Source organism: Aythya marila (assembly GCF_965140915.1).
Source record: "Aythya marila genome assembly, chromosome: 27".
NCBI classification, from domain to species: Eukaryota; Metazoa; Chordata; class Aves; order Anseriformes; family Anatidae; genus Aythya; species Aythya marila.
Genome location: NC_139068.1, coordinates 5,831,065 through 5,848,999, shown reverse-complemented (window position 1 = coordinate 5,848,999; position 17,935 = coordinate 5,831,065). Strand labels below are relative to the sequence as shown.

The 17,935-nt window shown below is 67.5% G+C and overlaps 1 protein-coding gene across 1 annotated transcript; it reads left to right on the top strand.

Annotated features, from left to right (window-relative positions):
• The first annotated feature begins 7,308 nt into the window (after positions 1 to 7,308).
• On the top strand, positions 7,309 to 16,393 carry FSTL3 (follistatin like 3). The gene is made up of 5 exons (XM_082779801.1): positions 7,309 to 7,423; positions 10,839 to 11,024; positions 13,563 to 13,778; positions 14,962 to 15,189; positions 15,289 to 16,393. Exons 1-5 carry the CDS (start codon positions 7,357 to 7,359, stop codon positions 15,339 to 15,341), a joined length of 750 nt encoding a protein of 249 aa, XP_082635927.1. The 5' UTR covers positions 7,309 to 7,356; the 3' UTR covers positions 15,342 to 16,393.
• The last annotated feature ends 1,542 nt before the right edge of the window (positions 16,394 to 17,935 follow it).

Genomic DNA, 17,935 nt, shown 5'->3' with positions numbered 1-17,935 from the left:
ATGGGCTGGGCAGGACCCGCTGCGCCGCACGGCTGGGCTCAATGTGGCACCGTGCCGGTGGCACCGGGGTCCAGCGCCCGTCACACCGGGGTGGTCGGTGGGCGGAGGAGCCCCAGCGCCGGGGCCGTCCCGCGTGAGCGTGCCCGGCAGAGAGGAACAAACTCTGGATAAATCCTTCTGACCGCGGGATTTGCTGACACGAGCTCTGCAGTGCTTGGATAAATCCCAGACATGCAGATGTTGCGCGCAGACATCGCGCTGCACAGACGTGTTCCCCGTGGCACTCCCTCTCCGCCCGCACCACGCTCCCGGTGCTCTGCAGAAGCCAGGGGTCTCCTGCCTGTGGTGTTCCCATCTCAGAGCACAGGGGGGGTGGGTGAGGATGCTTGGAAGGGGTCTGGGCTCCCTCTCTAGCCCCCACGCTCCTGCCTCCCAAGGAAGGGCAGGCAGAGCGAGCGCTCCCAGCAGATCCCGGCTGACTTCGGGCTCGGTTCCATCTCTGCTACCACCTCCCCGGTGACGTGGGCAGGTCATTTGCTAAACCGCCCTGGCCTCTGGGCCCTGTCTTCTTAAATCAAGCGGTTGCTGGAACGAAATCCCCGCTGCCTGGCTCTCCTCGCCCAGGCGTGTCGGGCCGGGGACCGGGGGCAGCTCCGGGCACGGGCCCCATCCTGCGCCCTGCCCCGGGTCCTGGGGAGCGCTCGCTCCCCGGTGCCTTCCCCGCGCCCCGCCTGCCGAGGGAGAATAACTGGTGCAGCTGGTCTCCCTGCTCCCCTCCACCCAGATTATATATAATTGCCTATTTTAATTAATAAATTGGAGGCCACTCAAAGGAAAGCGGCGAGATTTGTTACAAGCACTGCAGGGATCGTCTGCCAGCCCCGAACCAGTCGTGTCACGGCGGATTTGAATCGGCCTCCCTTTGAATTCGCTCGCAGACAGATCAGACGATTTGCATCCCCCACCTCGCCCTCCCCAGCCTTCCGCCCCGCAGGTCTGGATGCCGCCCCGGCAGCGTCTGGCAGCGCCCGCGGAGGGGCTGAGCCCGGTGCTCAGCACCACCACGGCTCGGCCATGCCAGGGGCCGGGGGTGCTGACTCCCTGCCGGCTCCCCACGCAGCCTCCAGCCTCCAGCCCGGCCTCCAGCAGCCCCCGGGGGCCGCGGGCTGCGGCGTGGAGCAGGAGCCCACCTGCCTCCGGGAGCTCTGCGAGCCCGGGGGAAAGTTCTGGGTCTCAGGGGACTGCTTTTGGGCTCCACCAAAAATTTCCCTTTTTCTTCTTCTACTTTTTTTTTTTCTTTTTTTCTCTTTCTTTTTGGATTCTTCGCTTTTCTTTTCCTACGCTTAATTTAAACCATTGTTTTTCAAGGGAAATTTTAATGCGAAAAACATGTTTTTCTACTTACTGCAAGCCTGGGCTATGTAAGCAATCAGGCTGCTCGGCTGAAGGGAGCTGCGGGGCAGACGGGGCTCTGTGGGGGGGACGGGCCCCGCAGCGCCTCTGCCCCTCCCTGGCCAAGCCCCTGGGTCCCCGGGTGCCCCGGCCCCGCTCCCCCCTCCTCGCACCACTGCAGGGGCCAGGGTCGGCATCAGCCTGGCCGTGCCCACAGGACACCATGGGTCACCCCGCTCCCTCGGGTGGCTTCGAGTGGCCACAGTGGCGTGGGTGCGAGCCCCCCCCTTGCCCACACGTTGCTGCTGGAGCGGCGTTGGGCAGAGCCTTCCCGGCCCCTCCGCGGAGCCGCTTTGCCGACCGGGAGGATTTGTGCTGGCATTCGGCCCCGCTGGACCCGGCTCAGCCCCACACGGCTTCCTCACGCTTTGCGGAGCTGCCGGCTCTCCCCTCCGGGCTGGGTTTGCTCCCTGCCTTCCCCCGCGGCAGAGGAAGCGTTTACGCTGGGGAAACCGCACGGGCGGCCGGCCGCTGACTCACAGCTTGTTTACACGGCGTGCCTGTGAAAGTTACTCAGAAAAGTGTGTCACCGTGCGGCACCGTGCGTGCGCAGCGACCTGGGGCCGGCACGGGGCGAGGCGAGGAGGGGAAGGAACCCGCGAGGTGTGGGCAGAGCCCCGAGGGGCCGCAGCCCCACGGCCACGCAGCCGCTGCAGCTCCCGGCCCGTGGTGGGGCCGGGGACGGAGCGGGGACGGGCAGGGGGGCTCGGCCAGGGCCTCCCTGGGAGGTGCTGGGCTCGGAGGTGCCGCTCGGCCGTCCCGTGGGTGCCTGGAGCATCCCCCCCTCCACCCCCGTGGGGTGGCCGTGGCTTTGTGCACATCCGTGTGAACGCGGTGGGTTTGTGCAGTCACTTGTTTTTGTGCAAATGCCTCCAGGGGGTTGTGCACGCGTGGACGCGCTGCTTCCCTGCCCGGTCTGCTCGTCCCGTGCGTGCAGCAGGAGGTGGAAGCCCCCCCGTGCCCAGGGGAGCAGCATGGGGCTGGGCCCCCTGCTCTGCCCTCCCCTGGCCACAGCCGCCTGTGCCGGCCGGCCCCCGGCAGGTGCCCTGGGCTTAGCACCGGGGCCACCGGGGCCACCGAAGCTTGGCCGCGCTGCCCCGCGCCACCCCGGCCTCCTGCCCCCCGCACCTCCCGCCCTGGCCCCCCTGCGGGGCTCAGACAGCCATGTGGGCAACGAGATCGTTTTGTAAGGAACTAATTAAGGCAGCCATAAATCTGCGTGTGCACAGACAGGAGAGATGAAAACCAGAGCCAACTGTGAGCCATAGACAAGAGACATCTGTTCTTCCACTCAGGGAACCGCGCTCCCTCAGACACAGCCACTTCTCCTCGGCCGCGCGAGCGGGGCCCGCGGGACGTCCCCGCCGCCTCCCCTCCCTGTACCTCCCTGCGCCCCCCTCGCCCACCTCTCCCAGTCTCTGCTCCATGGAGACCCCCCCCGGGTGCTCCCCCTGGACGGACAGAGCCCAGTGCACCCTTCCCATGCGGGGGCTGCCGCTGGCATCACTGCAGAAGGTGCTGGAAGAGAAGAGGCGTTGGGTGAGCGTGGTCCGGCCGGGCACAGCCCTGGAGATCAAGGGGACGGCAGCGGGGAGGGAGCGAGCAGCGGGCACTACCCAGGGAGGATGCTCCCAGCAGCTCTGCAGCCTGGATGCTGAGGGCAAGGAGCAGGAACGGGGCTGGACCCCCGTGGGTGCCCCTGGGACCCTCCCCGGCACCCAAGGCTGAGCGGAGCAAGCCCCACGAAGGGGCAGCGAGCGCTGCGGGGCCGCAGGACGGAGCAGGCGGTGCTGGGTCCGGGGGAGCAGCTCTCACCCAGCCCGCACCGAGGGGGGCACGGGCAGCCGCACAGATTGAGGCTTTAATTAAGCATTTGACACGGCGCCTTGTGAGATCCTACCCGAATAATTAAATCAAATCGCCTGTGATAGGAGCCCTTTTACAACACGCTGAAAACGGGCACGAAGATCATCGGCCAAGAGCAGCGCGTCAGGCTGGGGGCTGCGGGACGAGGGGGGTGCGGTGCTGTTTAACCCCGCAACTTCAGCAGCCTGGAAGCCGAGGCCGCAGCGCGCACAGAGGATGCTGCAGCAGGAGCAGGGCCCTGAGCGCAGCGGGAGGCGAGGGCGTGCGGGACGAAGCCGCCCCTGGCAGGGCTGGGTCCTGCTCGTCGACCGAGCGACCGCAGGGTGCAGCCAGGTCAGCGGCGAGGCAGCAGCAGGAGGGTTCTGCATGGGAGCAAACCACGCACGGTGATCAGATTTGGAGGGGCAGGTCTTGGGAAGCTGCGCGCCCTGCCGCCCCCCGCCCTTCCCCACGCGCAGGCTCCCACCCTGCCCTCTTTCATTTTGCAGAAGTGGAAGTGCCCCAGTAACATGAAACGATTGCTCGGTGAGGAGAATCCAGCTCAGCACTTCTTGGCATTTGTTCACGGCTTTTCATCTTCAAAGCTCCTCGCAAGCATTAGCTAACTGCTAATGCAACCTTCCTGTGAGATAGCGCAGGATCAAGCAGAGGAGCATTATCTCGCCGCAGCAGATGGGGAAACTGAGGCTCGGAGCGGTGACGCTGCTGCCCCCGGGCGCGGGGCGAAGCTGCGTGTCAGAGCTGGGGGTGGAGCGTGCCCAACCGGGCCATCGAGGTGCGGATCGGATCGCACGGCTCCGCGCTCCCCCACGCCGCTGATGCAGCCGTGAGCCATAGGCAGCTCCCCGCTCAGCCCGGCTGGGGCCGTGCGGCCACGGCGGAGAAAATCCAGCCCCCTGGGGCAGAGCCGGGCAGCAGAGCTGCGCACCAGAGGCCCAGCACCCCCGCATGGTGCCGTGGGCTCACAGAGCCGGTGCCTCCCTGCAGCATGGGCTCAGCTCTTGCTTCTCATGGGGGGTAACCAAGGCTGGGACCAAGCCTCGCCCTGGCCTTGCTGGGCTCCCCTGTGCTCTGTGAGTGCCCAGCAGGCAGCGAGCTGGCCCCATCGCCCTGAGCACAGCTCGGGTCCCCGGCAGCCTCTGTCTTCCCGAGGCCCCCAGCTCCCTGCAGGCTGCCCCGTGGGCTGTGCTGGGAGTAACGGGCTGCCGGGGCCGCCTGCTTTGCTCCCGGGGGGGAACGGAGGCCGAGGCGCTGAGGGACGTGCCCAAAACCTCCCAGCAAATCCTCGGAGCCGACAGGAAACCTCGACGCTTTTGCATGCGCCCTGACCCTGGGCTCTGTGAGAAACGCTTCTCAATTGAATGTCTTGTTGTAAATTGCAGCTCTAATTGGTTTAGCAGAGTTTAATTAGCCTGAACTGATGAGAGAGACGAGATTCCCTCCTTAAAGGAGCCCGGCAGCGCAGGAGGAGAGCAGAGCAGCCCGGGTGCCGGGGGGACGGCCGCCTCTTGAACCTCGGCCTGAAATCTTGCTGCAGACCAAAGGCTGACGGGAAGCCGCCTGACCCAGAACAATACCAACACCCAGACAGAAAAGGTCAGATGCGAGGCTGCCATTCACTGCGGCTGCAAAGAGCTCCTTTGTCCCCGCTCTTCCCGCCGCCCCCGAGCCCCACGCGCGGGCCGCTGGGCTCGGCTCCCTCCCTGCCAAGAGCTGGGCTGCGGCCGGGCAGCGCGGGGGCCCCATCCTGCCCGTCCCCGCGAGCAGGGCGCAGGCACCGCTCCTCCCGCCTGCCTTGAGCAGCAGAGCTGCAGCCGGGCAGTTTTCCCCCGGGGGTCCCCGTCTGACTTTCTCTCCCCTCGCTCTGCCGGTGCCGCTGTGTTGCTCGCGGTTGCCGCCTGTCCTGTTCTGGGCACAGCAGGACACGGCAGCAGGACGTCCCCGGCTCTCTGCAGTCTGCTCGGTTGAGTTCTGCTCCCAGCCCTGCTTGAGAACCTGCCCTGGTCCCCGCCTGAGGCAGGACCGTGGGCAGCGTTTCCCTGCCCCACACCCGGCCCCCAGCAGGCAGACGGCGCTCCCTGGGGAGCCGGGCGCAGGGTGAGCCCGAGCCCCCAGCACGGAGCTGCCCTTTGCGCTGGGAAGGCCTCGGCGAGGCTGCGCTGCGCTGGGAGGAAGGGGCCTGACCTGCTCCCCTCCTGGCCTCCGAGCTCCTCCCGTCCCCGCTGGAGCGGGGAGCCCAGCTGTGCTGCTCCGTCCAGATGCGGCGGCTTGGAGAGAGGTACGACCCCTTCCCTGCCAGAGCCGCCGGTTGTGCAACGCCGCTCACAGCCAGGGAAAATCCCTTCTTGGCCTCCGCGAAGCTCCTCTGACATCCTCGAGCATGTGAGCGAGTGCATCACTGCCCGCTCTCTCACTGAGACCCAGCTCAGGGATTTGGCTCCCCAGCCCTCTGCCCTTACATGGGCAGCCGCTCGGAGCGGCGGCAGAGCCAGGCGGGGGCACGGCGCCCCGGGACTGGGACCGGGACCAGGGCAGGGGCCGGGAGGCAGCGCTGCCCAGCCCAGGGCCAGCAGCATACCACGAGCATGTGCTGGGCTCCTGGGTCCGCCTGTCCGTGGGGACAGCACGTGCCTCGCCATGGCAGGGTGCCTCTGCCCCCATGTGCTGGTCACAGGTGATGTGGCCCTTCAGGACAGCGAAGCCCCAAGGCTCGCGGTGATGCTGCACGGGGTAAAACGCAGCTCTCCCCATTCGCGTCCCCTCCCTGGGGGCTGCGTGGGGAGAAGCGGAGAGGGAGCTCAGCCTCGGTGCAGCTCCCTGTCCTCATCCCCTGGGAGGTGGGGACGTGGTGGTGGCAGCGGACACAATCGCGGGTGTGTGACCAGCGCTGCTCTGCCTCGCTGGACCGAGGCTCGTCCAGCCCGACCCCGCGCCAGAGCGAGCTGCTCGCGCTGTGCTGGCATCGGCTCGGAGCGGGGCGGCCGCTGCCGGAGCACAGGGGTGGTGCGAGCTCCCCGGGGCCGTCCGGATGGGGCCCCTCTTCTGAAAGAGCTGGGCCAGCGCTGCTGAAAGCATGACCTCAGCTGAGGCCAGTGCAAAGGGTAACACGTTCCCCTCAGCTGCACGGCGCAGAGGGACGGGGAGGTTCAAGGGGCTGGAAAAGGCCCCTGGAGCGGCAGCAGGAGGGGCCCCGTGGCCCTGGCTCTCTGCTCTGGGTGCAGGGCGATGGGCAGGGACCCTGACTGCACCCCGTGCGGATGGGCTGGTGATCCCGGCGTGGTGGCACCGGGCAGGGACCGAGGCCGGATGATGCCAGGCAGGAGCCCCGCTCCTGGTGGCACTGTGCGCCATGGGGCGTGCGCCCCCCCCAGCTCTTCTCCTTTCTCCACCTCTCCCCGCACGGCTCACACAAGGGCTGGCACTGCCCAGGGAAGCAGAACCCGGCTGTGCCTCGGTTTCCCTAACGGCACGGCCTGGGCTGCCAGCGGGGCCGCGGAGCTGCTTGCGAGGCAAGGATGCCATCCAGCGTGGGCCGGCCCCAGCTGCTGCTTGGGAGGGCTCCGGGGGGGGCCGGGGGCCAGGGGCTCGCTCCGGCCTCGGCTGGAGGGGGCGGGCAGGGTGGGGACCCCAAGCCCAGCAGCACCCCGGGCTGTCCCCGCACAAACCTCGCTCCTCCTGCCCCGACGTTGCCTCCGCCGCTCGGCTCCCCCGTGCCGGGGGCGCCCCCGAACCTCCCCGCGACCGGGGGCCGCCACCGGGGGCCCCCTCCCCATCGCCACCCGGTTGCGCCCCAGCCCGGCGGTCGCGGCCACACCGCGCGGCCACCGAGCCCCGCGCCCCCCCGCGCTGCCGCCCGCCGCCGCCCCCCCCCCTCCCGCTCCCCCGGCCCCCCCGGCCCGCCCGCCGCCGCCCCGCCCGGTGATTCACGCCGCCCCGCCGCTTTATAGCGCCGCCGGCCCCGCCGCCGCCTCACAGCAACAGGTCCCGGAGCGCCCCGGCCGCGTCCCGTCCCGCCGCCCGGCCCGGCCCGGCCCGGCCATGCCGCTCCGGCTGGCGCTCTGCCTGCTCGCCCTCTGCGGCCCCGCCGGCGGCGACGCCGCGCACGGTAAGTGCGGGGGGGCCGGGGGGGGGCCGCGGGGCACCGGGCGGCCGCGCCCGACGGCAGCTGGCGCGCCCCGTCCCGTCCCGTCCCGTCCCGTCCCGTCCCGTCCCTCCGGCAGGTGCCTGCGGCGGCCCCTGCTCCCGGCGCCGTTACCGGGCTGTGCCCCGCGGCGCGCCCCGTCCGGCCCCGGGCAGCCGCTGCCGGTGGCCCGGGGCGGGGGGGGGGGCGCTCCCCGCCGGTGCCCCCCCGCCCCGCGGCGCCGGCCCCGCGCGTCCCGCCCGCGACGAGCCCCGGGGACGTCCCGGCCACCTCCGGCCGCGGCGGTCCCGGGGCTGCAGCGAGGCCCGCGTCGGGGCAGCGCCCGTGCCCGGTCCCGGCCCCCGGCTCGGGGCTGGAGGTGAGCGGAGCCCCCGGTGCTGCCGGCCCCGCAGCACCGCCCGGGGCGGTCCCGGTCCTCAGCGCCCCGGGGTGCTGAGCGCCGAGCCCCGGTGCTTTGCGAGCCGCCCGGCCCGGATGGGAAGAGCCGGGAGCCGCAGCCGGTTCCCGGTTTGGGTGTGGAGTTTGCAGCTCGGAGCCCTCCCGGGTCGGGTGGCCGTACCGGCAGCTTCTGCGGTGCTCGGAGGCAGCCCGGTGGCTCGGTGGCCGTTCCCTCGCAGGAGCCACCAGCGCCCAGGCCAGCCGGGATCGCAGTGGCCCTGCCAGCCCCGCTGTGCTGAGCCGAGGTCGCTGCCTGCCAGCCTCGGTTCTCCGGCTGCAGCGCTGGAGTTTCCGTCTTCCTCCTCGTGCAGTCACGTTCGTCTCCATCACTCGCTGCCAGCGCGGGCAGGGAGCAGGGCTCGCAGGACAGCAGCAGGTCGAGGTGCCCCAGAGGACCAGGGGGATTCCCGCAGGGTCCCTGCAGGGGCTTTGGCCCCCAGGATCATGTTTAGCATCGCCCCTGCCCATGGGATTTCCACTCGCTGCTTGGCGAGGTCCAGTTCAAACACCGAGAGGCCCCAGGCACGAGCCCCCCGATGCTGCCCTCCAGGCCCCGCTGCGGGCAGGAGCGGTGCAGCCTCTCTGGATGGGGAAACCTGGAGGATGGGGCACCCAGAGAGCCCCCGCACTGCCCCCACCTATCCGTGGCCATGGGCTCAGCCTGCAGCACGTCCCCCCCTTTCCCTGCCCTGGCTGTGCGTGGGCGCAGCCGTGGGTACGGCCACCCGGGTGCAGTGGGAGCTGTGGGGGCTCAGGCGCTCCCGTGTCCGCAGGAGCTGGCCCTGTGGGAGGTGAAAGTGGCTCCTGCTCGCCTGCTGGGGGCTCGGGGCTGCTCCTGCATTGTGGCCCGCTTCCCGTTCAGCCTCCCTGCGGCTTTGCTGTGAGCGTTGTGGCATCAGGACCCGTCCCAGCCCCGTGGCGTGGCTGGGCGCTGCCAAATGTGTTCAGAGCACAGCCCTGGTCCGGGGTGAGGAGCTCGCTGGGCTCTCCTGCCCGCTGATGCTGTGCAGGGCGTTCGGGGGCTCCCCGGGGCTATGGGGTGATGGGGGAGCACTGCAGCCTGGGCACCGGGGCGGGGGCAGGAGGTTCCCCTACGTAGCAGCAGAGGAGACTCCGTGTTTTGAATATTTTTTATTCTTTTTTTCTTATAAACATGTGAGCAGCTGACCCACTTTCTTTTGGCAAATGATCTGCGAAGGAAACTATTTTAAAGTAGCCAGAGATCCCTGCTGGGAAGATATCAGACTTGGAAACTACCTCCTGGGCACTGGGAGCACGGGGGGGGCTCCTGGGTCGCACTGGGGACAAACCGAAGCAGCACAGGGGGAATGGGGCGGCCCTGTCCAGCGCCCAGGACGGGCAGACCCTGTCCCCCAGCACCGTGCCTCGCCGTGGGGATGTCCTGGGGCCTCCCCTGGAGGCCTCTCCCTGTGGACATCAGGCACCCATGGGCCATGGAAAAGCTGCGGAGGGATTTGGGGCTGGGAAGCTCTGGGCTGGCCGCGTGCGCGCAGCCTTGGGGCAGGTGCTACCGGCGCAGAGCCCCGGCTTTTGCACTGCCTAAACGCGGTGTTCGGGCTGCTGCTGGAGCTCCTCTCAGCCCCGAAGAAGCGCAGGGAGCAAGCAAGGATCAAACTTTGCTGCGGAGCTCCTGGGGCTGCCGCTGGTGTGAGGGCTGGCTGTGGGGGATGCCGGTGTGGCTGCCACAGCCACGTCCTCAGCAAGGCTCCGCGCTGATCCACCACGGGAGCTGCTGTCGGCATCACTGCTGGCCCCGGGGGCTGCGGGGTCTGGGCAGGAGGGGGGCAGCCCCAGCGTGAGCGCGGTCCAGAGCTGGCACCCAGCTTCTGGCTCAGTACCATGGGGGGAATTGGGGCCATGGGAGACTGTAAAGGAGAGCGATTGGGCAGGTTGATGGAGTGCAGATGGCAGGGACGCGTTGGCCCTGCTGCCACTTCTGGAGGTGCCCTGGGGTTCCCGGACACCTGGGGCTCGGGGCTGTCAGGGTTTGGATGGGCTCCGGTCCCCACGGGGAGCTGCTGCTGGCCACGGCCGCACCGAGAGCCCCTCGTGCTTAAGGCCAAAATGAAATGGGGCTCATGGGAGGGGACAGGGGGCCAGGATGGGTGCTGACACCCGCTGTGGATCAGGGCAGCCCAGTTGGAGGGGAGCGGCTCCAGCCCCGTGCTGGCATGTCGGGCAGCAGGATGCGGCCCTGCCCCCAGCCCTTCCTCACATCTTTAGCCGTTTAGCAAACCTCAAACGCAGCTAATGAGAACATAAACCCAAATAAGCGTCAGAAGAGGCTGGTTCGCAGAGGCGGAAATTGCAAAGGAATCACTCACAAAAAAAAAAAAAAAAAAAAGTATAAATGATTTGCTCATGAGGTTAAGGAACAAACAGGCTTTTGACTCAGTGGGATCAGATGCTGCTGGGCTGGCTGCGTCCCAGGGGCTGTGTCAAGTGCCCTGTTTGCCGGCCGGCCCCGCACAAAGGCGGTGTGTGTCGGGCTCCCGCGCACGGGGTCGGTCCCTCCACGGGGACGCTGGTGCACACCGGGGGACGCCGGCTCGCGGTGCTGTGCAGGCACCACCAGCCCTGCTCTCTCTGTCCCCTTGGGCAGCACTGTGGGGAGCGGGCTGTAGGGCCCCGTGCTGGCCCACCGGCCGGGCAGCTCCTGGGGCATCTCACCCCCAGGGTGCCCACCCAGCCGTGCTGCTGGCGGGGCTTTGGGGTGCCGGCCGGGCTGCGTGGGAACGCACGTGGTGCCGGGGGCTGGCGGGGTCACTTGGCCCAGGACCGGTCCTGTTCCAGGGCGAGCGCAGCACGGGCACCGTTAGCTCCCCCGGCCAGCTCCCCGTGCAGCAGCCCGTGCGTGCCCTGGTGGTGGGGAGGTGGCAGGGCCATGCTGGGGTCTCCTCATCCTCTGCCCTCTCTGCAGGTGGGATCTGCTGGCTGCAGCAGGGGAAGGAGGCCAAGTGCACCATGATCCTGAAAACGGGCGTGACGTGGGAGGAATGCTGCGCCAACGGCAACGTGGACGTGGCCTGGTCTAATTACACCTACCCAGGCAACAAGATCAGCCTGCTGGGCTTCCTGGGGCTGGTGACCTGCCACCCCTGCAAAGGTGAGTGCGGCCGCTGCTGGGCACCAGGCTGGGGAGGCCCCTGGGGCTGAGCCCCGTGCTGGGGAGGATGCTGAGCCCGCGATGCAGCAGCCATGGGGCAGGGCTGGGTCCCCCAGTGCCTTCCTGGGTCCCCCAGTGCCTTCCTGGGTCCCCAGGAGGGTGCTGCCGGGGGCCTGGGCTCGTGGTGCAGCCGCCAGCCCCAGGTTGCTCTCACTTCATGTGTGCTTTTGTGGCCCCTGGGGCACGGGGCCGTGCACCCTGCCCTGTGGCTCCTGGGCTGACAGATTGCTGGGGCCTCCTGGCCCTGCTGCCCTCACCAGGTCTGGTTAAAGGGAAACTTCTTTCAGTATTTTTTAAGGGAAAAAGATCTATTTCTTCCCCTCTGCTCCCCCTTCCTCCTCCCAGCGCGTGTGTGTGAAATGGCTTTATATAACGGGCAGCTCCAGAAATGGAAACTCTCCAGCTGTGAGTTCCAGGCCCTCCAGATGTTTTGGCGCACGCCGGAGGCACGGATCCCCTCGTCGCACTTGCGTGGCCGTGTGAGAACATGCTCGAGGACCTGCTGACCACAGTAGTCAGGAGCAGGTCTTTGGAAGGTCACTTCGTTATTTGCTTAAAGCGGGGGAAAAAAAAAAAAAGGCTCTTAACGAACAGCCTCTTGCAGCGCCTCCACACCACCCCTCAGTGCTTCAGCCCCCAGCGAGCTCCTCTGGCCTCGGCTGCCCTGGCTGAGCTTGGGGACGCATCCGGCAAGGTCCTGGCCCTGGTGTGCTCCCCGTGGCAGCCAGGGAGGTTGGGCACTGCCAGGGGCACCAGCGCTGGTACCGGCTGCTCTCCCAGGCTGGAGGAGGCTCTTTGGCCAGGGGGGTCTGCAGCAGGGCTGGGGGTGCACAGGGTGACTGCGGTGGGCTACAGCTCCCTGGGGTCAGAGAGCAGGACCTGGGCAGAAGGCAGCCAAGGGAAAATGGATGGAGAGCCCGGCTGGCACATGTGCTGCCACTCTCCACCCCTCCAAAAGCCCTGCTGGTCCCATCCAGATGGGGCTGCCGTGTGCTCCCCGCCGGGCTCCGGGGGCTTGGCAGAGCTGGGGGCCGGGGCAGAGCCCGCTGCGGGCTCGTGGGGCTGGCCCAGGTCAGTCTGGGGTAACGGGGTCGCAGCCGCCGGCCCCACAGCAGCAGCCGGGGCGGCCGAGCCCTGCGGGAAGGCGCTGGCCGGGCCCCGGGGGCTGCAGAAATTCCTGGCTCCAGCTGCCGGGGACGCGGTGTCCTCCCCAGGGACCCAGCGGGGACGGGAGAGCCAGGCCATGGGGCCAGGTCACGGGCAGATGCTTCTGCAGCCTCACCGCCTCGCTGAGATGGGGCGGACGGACGGACGGACAGAGGGGCCGTGCTGTGCTGTCGCAGCGAGGGTCCTGTGTGCTGCTGGGGCTGGGCCCCTCCGTGCCCCGTCTTGTCCCTGCCGCGCTGCCCCTGCCCTCGGAGCCATTTTGGGCAGGCCCCAGCTATGGAAATCAAGGAGCAAACCAGGAAACCGCCCGTCTCCCCGCGTCTTCCACCGGGGAATTTCCCCTGGGAACGCTGGGCCAAGCAGACAGGGGATTTCCCCTTCCCCCACCTCCCCCTGCCGTCTCCCCAGGTGACCCCAGTCTTCTGCGGGGAAATCCCCCTGCTTTATCTCCAGGCATCTCCCCGCTGACATCTTCCCAGCACACACCCTGTCTGCGGGAATCCCTCCTGCTCTGGGGTAAATCGGGCTCGGGGTTCTCTTCCCTCCCCGCTCCGGGTGCTGACAGACCTGGGTCCTGCCTCCCCCGTCCCCAGGGCCGCCCGGAGTCCCTCTGGGGTGGCGCTGGGGGTGTCCGGACATGGGGTAAGGGGCTCGCAGCTGCCCCACACGCTGCTCCCCTCCTGCTCCCGGTGCAGCCGGTGGCGTTGGGGCCCCCTCTGTCCCCTGCTCCCGGGGCCGCGGTGGCCCCAGGGCGCTTTGAGCCCCGCCGCCGTCCTGCGGGGAGGCGACCCGCGGGACAATGCGTCCGTCTGTCTCGCCTGCTCCCGCCGGGAAGCGGACGGGACGGGGGATCTGCCGCTCGCTGCCGTGACCCGCTCTTGTGTTCAAGTCACGGAGGCCTGGAGCAAAACAGGGCTGGGTATTGTCTGATTAAAGCGGAGCTCTTGATTGCCCAGACAACTCGCAAAGCCCAGTTCCTTCTGGAGGATCTGGGGCCTTACAGAGATAGATTTTTTCCATTGCATAAGAAAGAGAAATGTCTCCTTCCAAAAAAATAAATACATAGAAATGAATTAGCTGGTGCTGATCTGAGGGCCAGCTCTCTGGCTGGGGTAAGTGTTGGATGATAGCTCAGCGCCGCAGCCAACGACCTGCTCCTTCGCAGCGCTGAGCAGATCCAGATGCTGCTGCAGGCAGCGCTCGCGCGGCGCAGCCCCCGCGGGGCCCGGGGGCAGCCCCAGGTAAGCCCCGGCGCGGTGCCGCGGGGCCGTGCCGCGTCCTGACGCGCTGCCCCCCCCCGTTTCTCCCCAGAGAGCTGCGAGGGGGTGGTGTGCGGCCCCGACAAGGTGTGCAAGATGAAGCACGGGCGGCCCCAGTGCGCCTGCGCCCCCGACTGCTCCAGCCTGCCCCGCAAGCTGCAGGTCTGCGGCTCCGACGGCTACACCTACCGGGACGAGTGCGACCTGCTGACGGCCAAGTGCAGAGACCACCCCGACCTGGAAGTGATGTACCAGGGCAAATGCAAAAGTAGGTTCGGTCATGCCCCTGCCCTGCCCCATCCCCGCTCCCCGCGGCTCCCGGTGCCATGAGGGCGGTCGGAGCCCTTCAGCGCTGCGTGGCCCCAGGTCACACGCGCCCGTCGGTTCTCCCGGTGCCCTGCGAGGTCCTGCAGGGGTGAGAGGCCGTCAGGGCAGAGCAGTCAGGGGTGCAGATCCGCAGCCCGTGTTTGGGGGCTCTGCCATGCCCCGGCAGGGGGGGACGAGCCCGGCCCCCGGCTCCCAGCTGCATCTCCCCGCCTGAGCGCTGCACGGAGGAGTTCACTCGCGGCCGAGCTCGCTGGCCCCGGCATCGCCCCCGCACCGCTGCCTGCAGCAGGGTGGAGCGGCTCGGAGCTGGCACCCGCTGCGGGGCCCCGGCCCCGGCACCCCAGCGGGGACGCAGTGGCGAGAGCCGGGCGGCCGAGGAGCTGCCTCGGATGCCGAAGCGGCTCGTCAGTGCGACGGGGGATTCGGCCTCGCTGCGGCTGGGGAATAGCAGTCCGTAAAATGTCACTTCCAAACATCAAGCCCCTTTTTTGTTGTTTTGTTAAAGAGAGCAGTAATCCTCCTTTCCCTGCCAAGAACTGTCAGAATTATTATGATTATTTTTGCCAGCCCTCCTCTCTGAAATGCTTTGCCTGTCAAGCTCTGGACTGCACAGTAAAATTTGGGGCAAGAAATGTGAGTTGCGAGCTGGGAGTTGCAGATGCCAAGTCTCCTTCCAATCCGGCAGGAAAATAGAGGAAGGAGGAGGGAAGGCTTCAAACAGTGTTTACAGCATCCAGGGAGCACGCCGGGCCCAGCCGTGCCCCCGCGCCGGCGTGGGGCTGGTGCCACGGGGGCGGCCGGCTGCGCAGGGCCTGAGGGCTGGGGGTGCACAAAGCCCCCCGCCCTTCTGCGTGGCTCCGAGCCCTGCCCGGGGCCTGATCCTGCCCCTGCGGGCCCTCGCCGCCCCTGCTCTCTCTGCCAAGGCACCTGCGTGGGGCCACTTGTCCCAGCCAGGTCCCGTCGGCCAAGCCGGGCTCCGGCCCCGCGCCCTCTCTCGGGTGCTGTTTCGGGGCCGTCGGCTCCCCCCGGCACGGACGGCTCCTGCCCCTCGTCCCCGCGCGGCCGGCGGTGCCAGGTCCCTGCCCGGGGCTGCTGAGCTGTGTCTGCGTTGTGCTTCCCCGCAGAGTCCTGCTCCAGCGTGGTGTGCCCCGGCACCCACACCTGCGTGGTGGACCAGACGGGCAGCGCGCACTGCGTGACGTGCCGGACGGCTCCCTGCCCCGAGCCCACCAGCCTGGACCATGCCCTGTGCGGCAACAACAACGTCACCTACCCGTCGGCGTGCCACCTGCGTCGGGCCACGTGCCACCTGGGGCGCTCCATCGGCGTGCGCCACTACGGGAGCTGCTCGGGTGAGCGGGGCGCGGGGCACGGGGGGGCCGCCAGCAAGGGGCTCTGCCCCCCTGCTGCACCCACTCACCTCTTTTCCCCTTTTCTGCCCCCATTTCCAGCTGCAGCCAAGTTCTCCCTGGAGACGGACAACGCCGAGGAAAACTACGTGTGAATCCTTCCTTCGCCGCGAGGCCGGACCCAGGAGACAGGGGCATTATGTGTATATTGTACAAACCATATACCTGATATTTATTAAGATAAAAGGTCCTTATTTATATCTGTGTATGTTATGCAGTCGCAGAGGGCCCGGCTCCCGGCCCTGCCAGCCGTGCCGGGGCTGTGTGGGGCCACCGGGGCTGCTCCGTGCCCGCGGCGTCGGGGGCGTCCGCACCGCCGCGCGCTGCCCCCCCAGCGTGTCCTTGGACGGCCGCCCCGGGCCTATTTATTTTTGGATTGAATTCTTGGTACTCTGCTGACGTTTCTGGCCGGGACCTCGGGGTCAAGTGGGAATCTGCGCTTTATCTTTCCCCGGAGGGGCTCAGCCCCAGCTGCCAGCAGCAGGAAAAGGAGCACGGAGCTGCGCCGGGTTTGGGAGGGATAGGTCTATATTTTTATACACACATACATATATATATGCGCATGTATATGTGTATGTCATTTTCCCCTGAAGTTTTAGCGCGTGTTTGTTAAAGCTGGTGTTAGCTGAGGTTCTCCCAGGCCCACCCAGACCTGGCTTCCAGCCCTCTCGGTGTGATGGGGACGCAGCCTGCTGCTCGCCCTCGCTCACCCCTCCATGGCCAAACCCCCGGTGAGCAGCCCGGGCCGCTGCGGGGCAGAGGGCTGCGGAGCCCCCATGGGGGCACGGGGCAGGAGCGTCCCTGGGACCCCCGGCCCCGCTCTGGGGCAGGCGCAGCCCCCTCCGGCCCCCGTCTCCCGCACCCACCGCTCTCTCACTCCCTCTGTATTTATTGTTACTTCTCTCTCTTTTTGTGCGCGTTGTGACCTGTGTAAATACCATCTCGTCTCTGACACCAAGAAGCTGTTGCCTTTATATAAATATCATATATATATAATATATATATATAAATACCCTATTTTCTATTTTTGTATGATTGTGTTCCGATTCCTGAGGCAGAAGCTATGGGAACATATACATTTCCTATTCCATATTGTTAGGAGCATTTTACGGCTGTGTTACAATTTGGATTACAATTAAAAAACGAATAAAAGGTGCTGCGGGTCTGGTTTTGTTGCGCTGCTGCATCCCATGGGGCTGTGCCCCCGTGCCGTGGGACCTGCAGGGCGGCAGCAGTTGTGGGGCAGGGGGGGCGTGCAGGGGGGTGCCTGGTGCATGCGGCAGCGCGTCCCAGGAGCTGTGTCCCCCCCGGTAGCGGCCGTCCCGGCGTGGGCACTGGCCCGAGCTGGCAGCAGCGGCAGCGTCCCTGTGGCGGGGAGCAGGTGAAGTGCGCCCTGTTCGGCCCCAGCTCCCCGGCTACACCAGGCCACCGCCAGCATCTGTTTCAGCTTTGTGTTGGGGTTTTTCCACCCTGGCCAAGTCTCTCCGAGCAGCAACAAGAAAGGAAAGGGGAGAGAGAGGAGGGAAAAAAAAAAAAAAAAAAAAAAAAGAGAGAGCAACCAGCAATGCAAATCAAATATGTTCCTAATATCAGTGAGTGCCGTAAGGGTTTGGTATTTCACAAAACAATTCCTGCCATTAATTGAGTCCTGATGTGCGACGCTCCCCCGGCGGACGCAGTCGCAGGAGCCGGGCTGCAGCCTGTGGCTTGGCTCCCGCGGGACGCCAGGAGCTGCGGCCGTGCCCCCGGCCGGGTCCCCTGCCCCGGGGCTGGGGTCAGCGCACGGCCCGGCCACCCCGACCCCCGTACCTGCCCCGCTCGCCTCTGAGCCGCTCCCTGCCTGCGGGGTGGGTGTAAGGGCACGGCCAGGGCTCGGCCGGGGCTTTCCCTGGTGCCAGTGTTTGCAGCACAGGGGGCCGGGGGCTTCCTGCCCCCTTCCTCCTCCCGCCCCAGCCCTGGCCCTGGGGCTTTGGCCCTGAGGCTGCTGGCGCTGACCCACGCCAAGGTGGCGGGCACGGGCTGCGGCAGCGACGTCAGTGCTGCTGATGGGCGGGAGATTTCGGCTCCCAGAGCACGGCCGTGAGTCAGGCGGCTCCTTCCCTCCGTTTTTTGGGTGGTCTGGGGCGAGCCGGGACAAGCGCCGGCTCCCCAGGGTTCCCAGCAGCGTGTGGAAGCCCCGAGGCTGGCAGCCCTGCCCCAGCGTCCTCGGGGCCCTGGCTTCCCAGGGAGCCCACAGGGATTTGGGGCTTCCTCAAAGGCTGGCAGCCTGGCAGGGTCTGGCCTCTGCTCGGTGTCCCCGGTGTCCCCAAGGCCACGGCAGGGTGCTGAGCTCCCCAGTGCAGGGACCACGGGGACCGGAGGGGGGGCTGCTTTCTGGGGACATCTCAGCCCTGCCCTTTGTGCCCCCCTCACCGCCCGACCGAGGGATGTCCCGTGGCACAGCCGCAACCCCAGTGTCCCCCGGGACCCTCCGCAGGCAGGGCCGCTGCGCCCCGCGGCTGTGGCGTGCCAGCAATTTGCAGATAAAACAAACAACCAGGGGCGAGAGCGGCTCCGTCATCCCCAGAGACGGCCGCAGAGCCGGGCAGGAGCCGTGCGCTGTGTGCGTTGGCTCAGACCCTGCTGCAGCTCGCACGCGGCCCCTGACCCCCGGGGTCGGCGCTCGTCCCCGTGCCAGCGGCGTGCGGGG

Bases quoted from the DNA above. Each gene is read 5' to 3' on its own strand.
- FSTL3 (XM_082779801.1), top strand. From the start codon at position 7,357: ATGCCGCTCCGGCTGGCGCTCTGCCTGCTCGCCCTCTGCGGCCCCGCC. The intron at 11,025-13,562 runs GTGAGTGCGGCC...GTTTCTCCCCAG, and splicing joins GACCTGCCACCCCTGCAAAG to AGAGCTGCGAGGGGGTGGTG. The intron at 15,190-15,288 runs GTGAGCGGGGCG...CCCCATTTCCAG, and splicing joins CCACTACGGGAGCTGCTCGG to CTGCAGCCAAGTTCTCCCTG.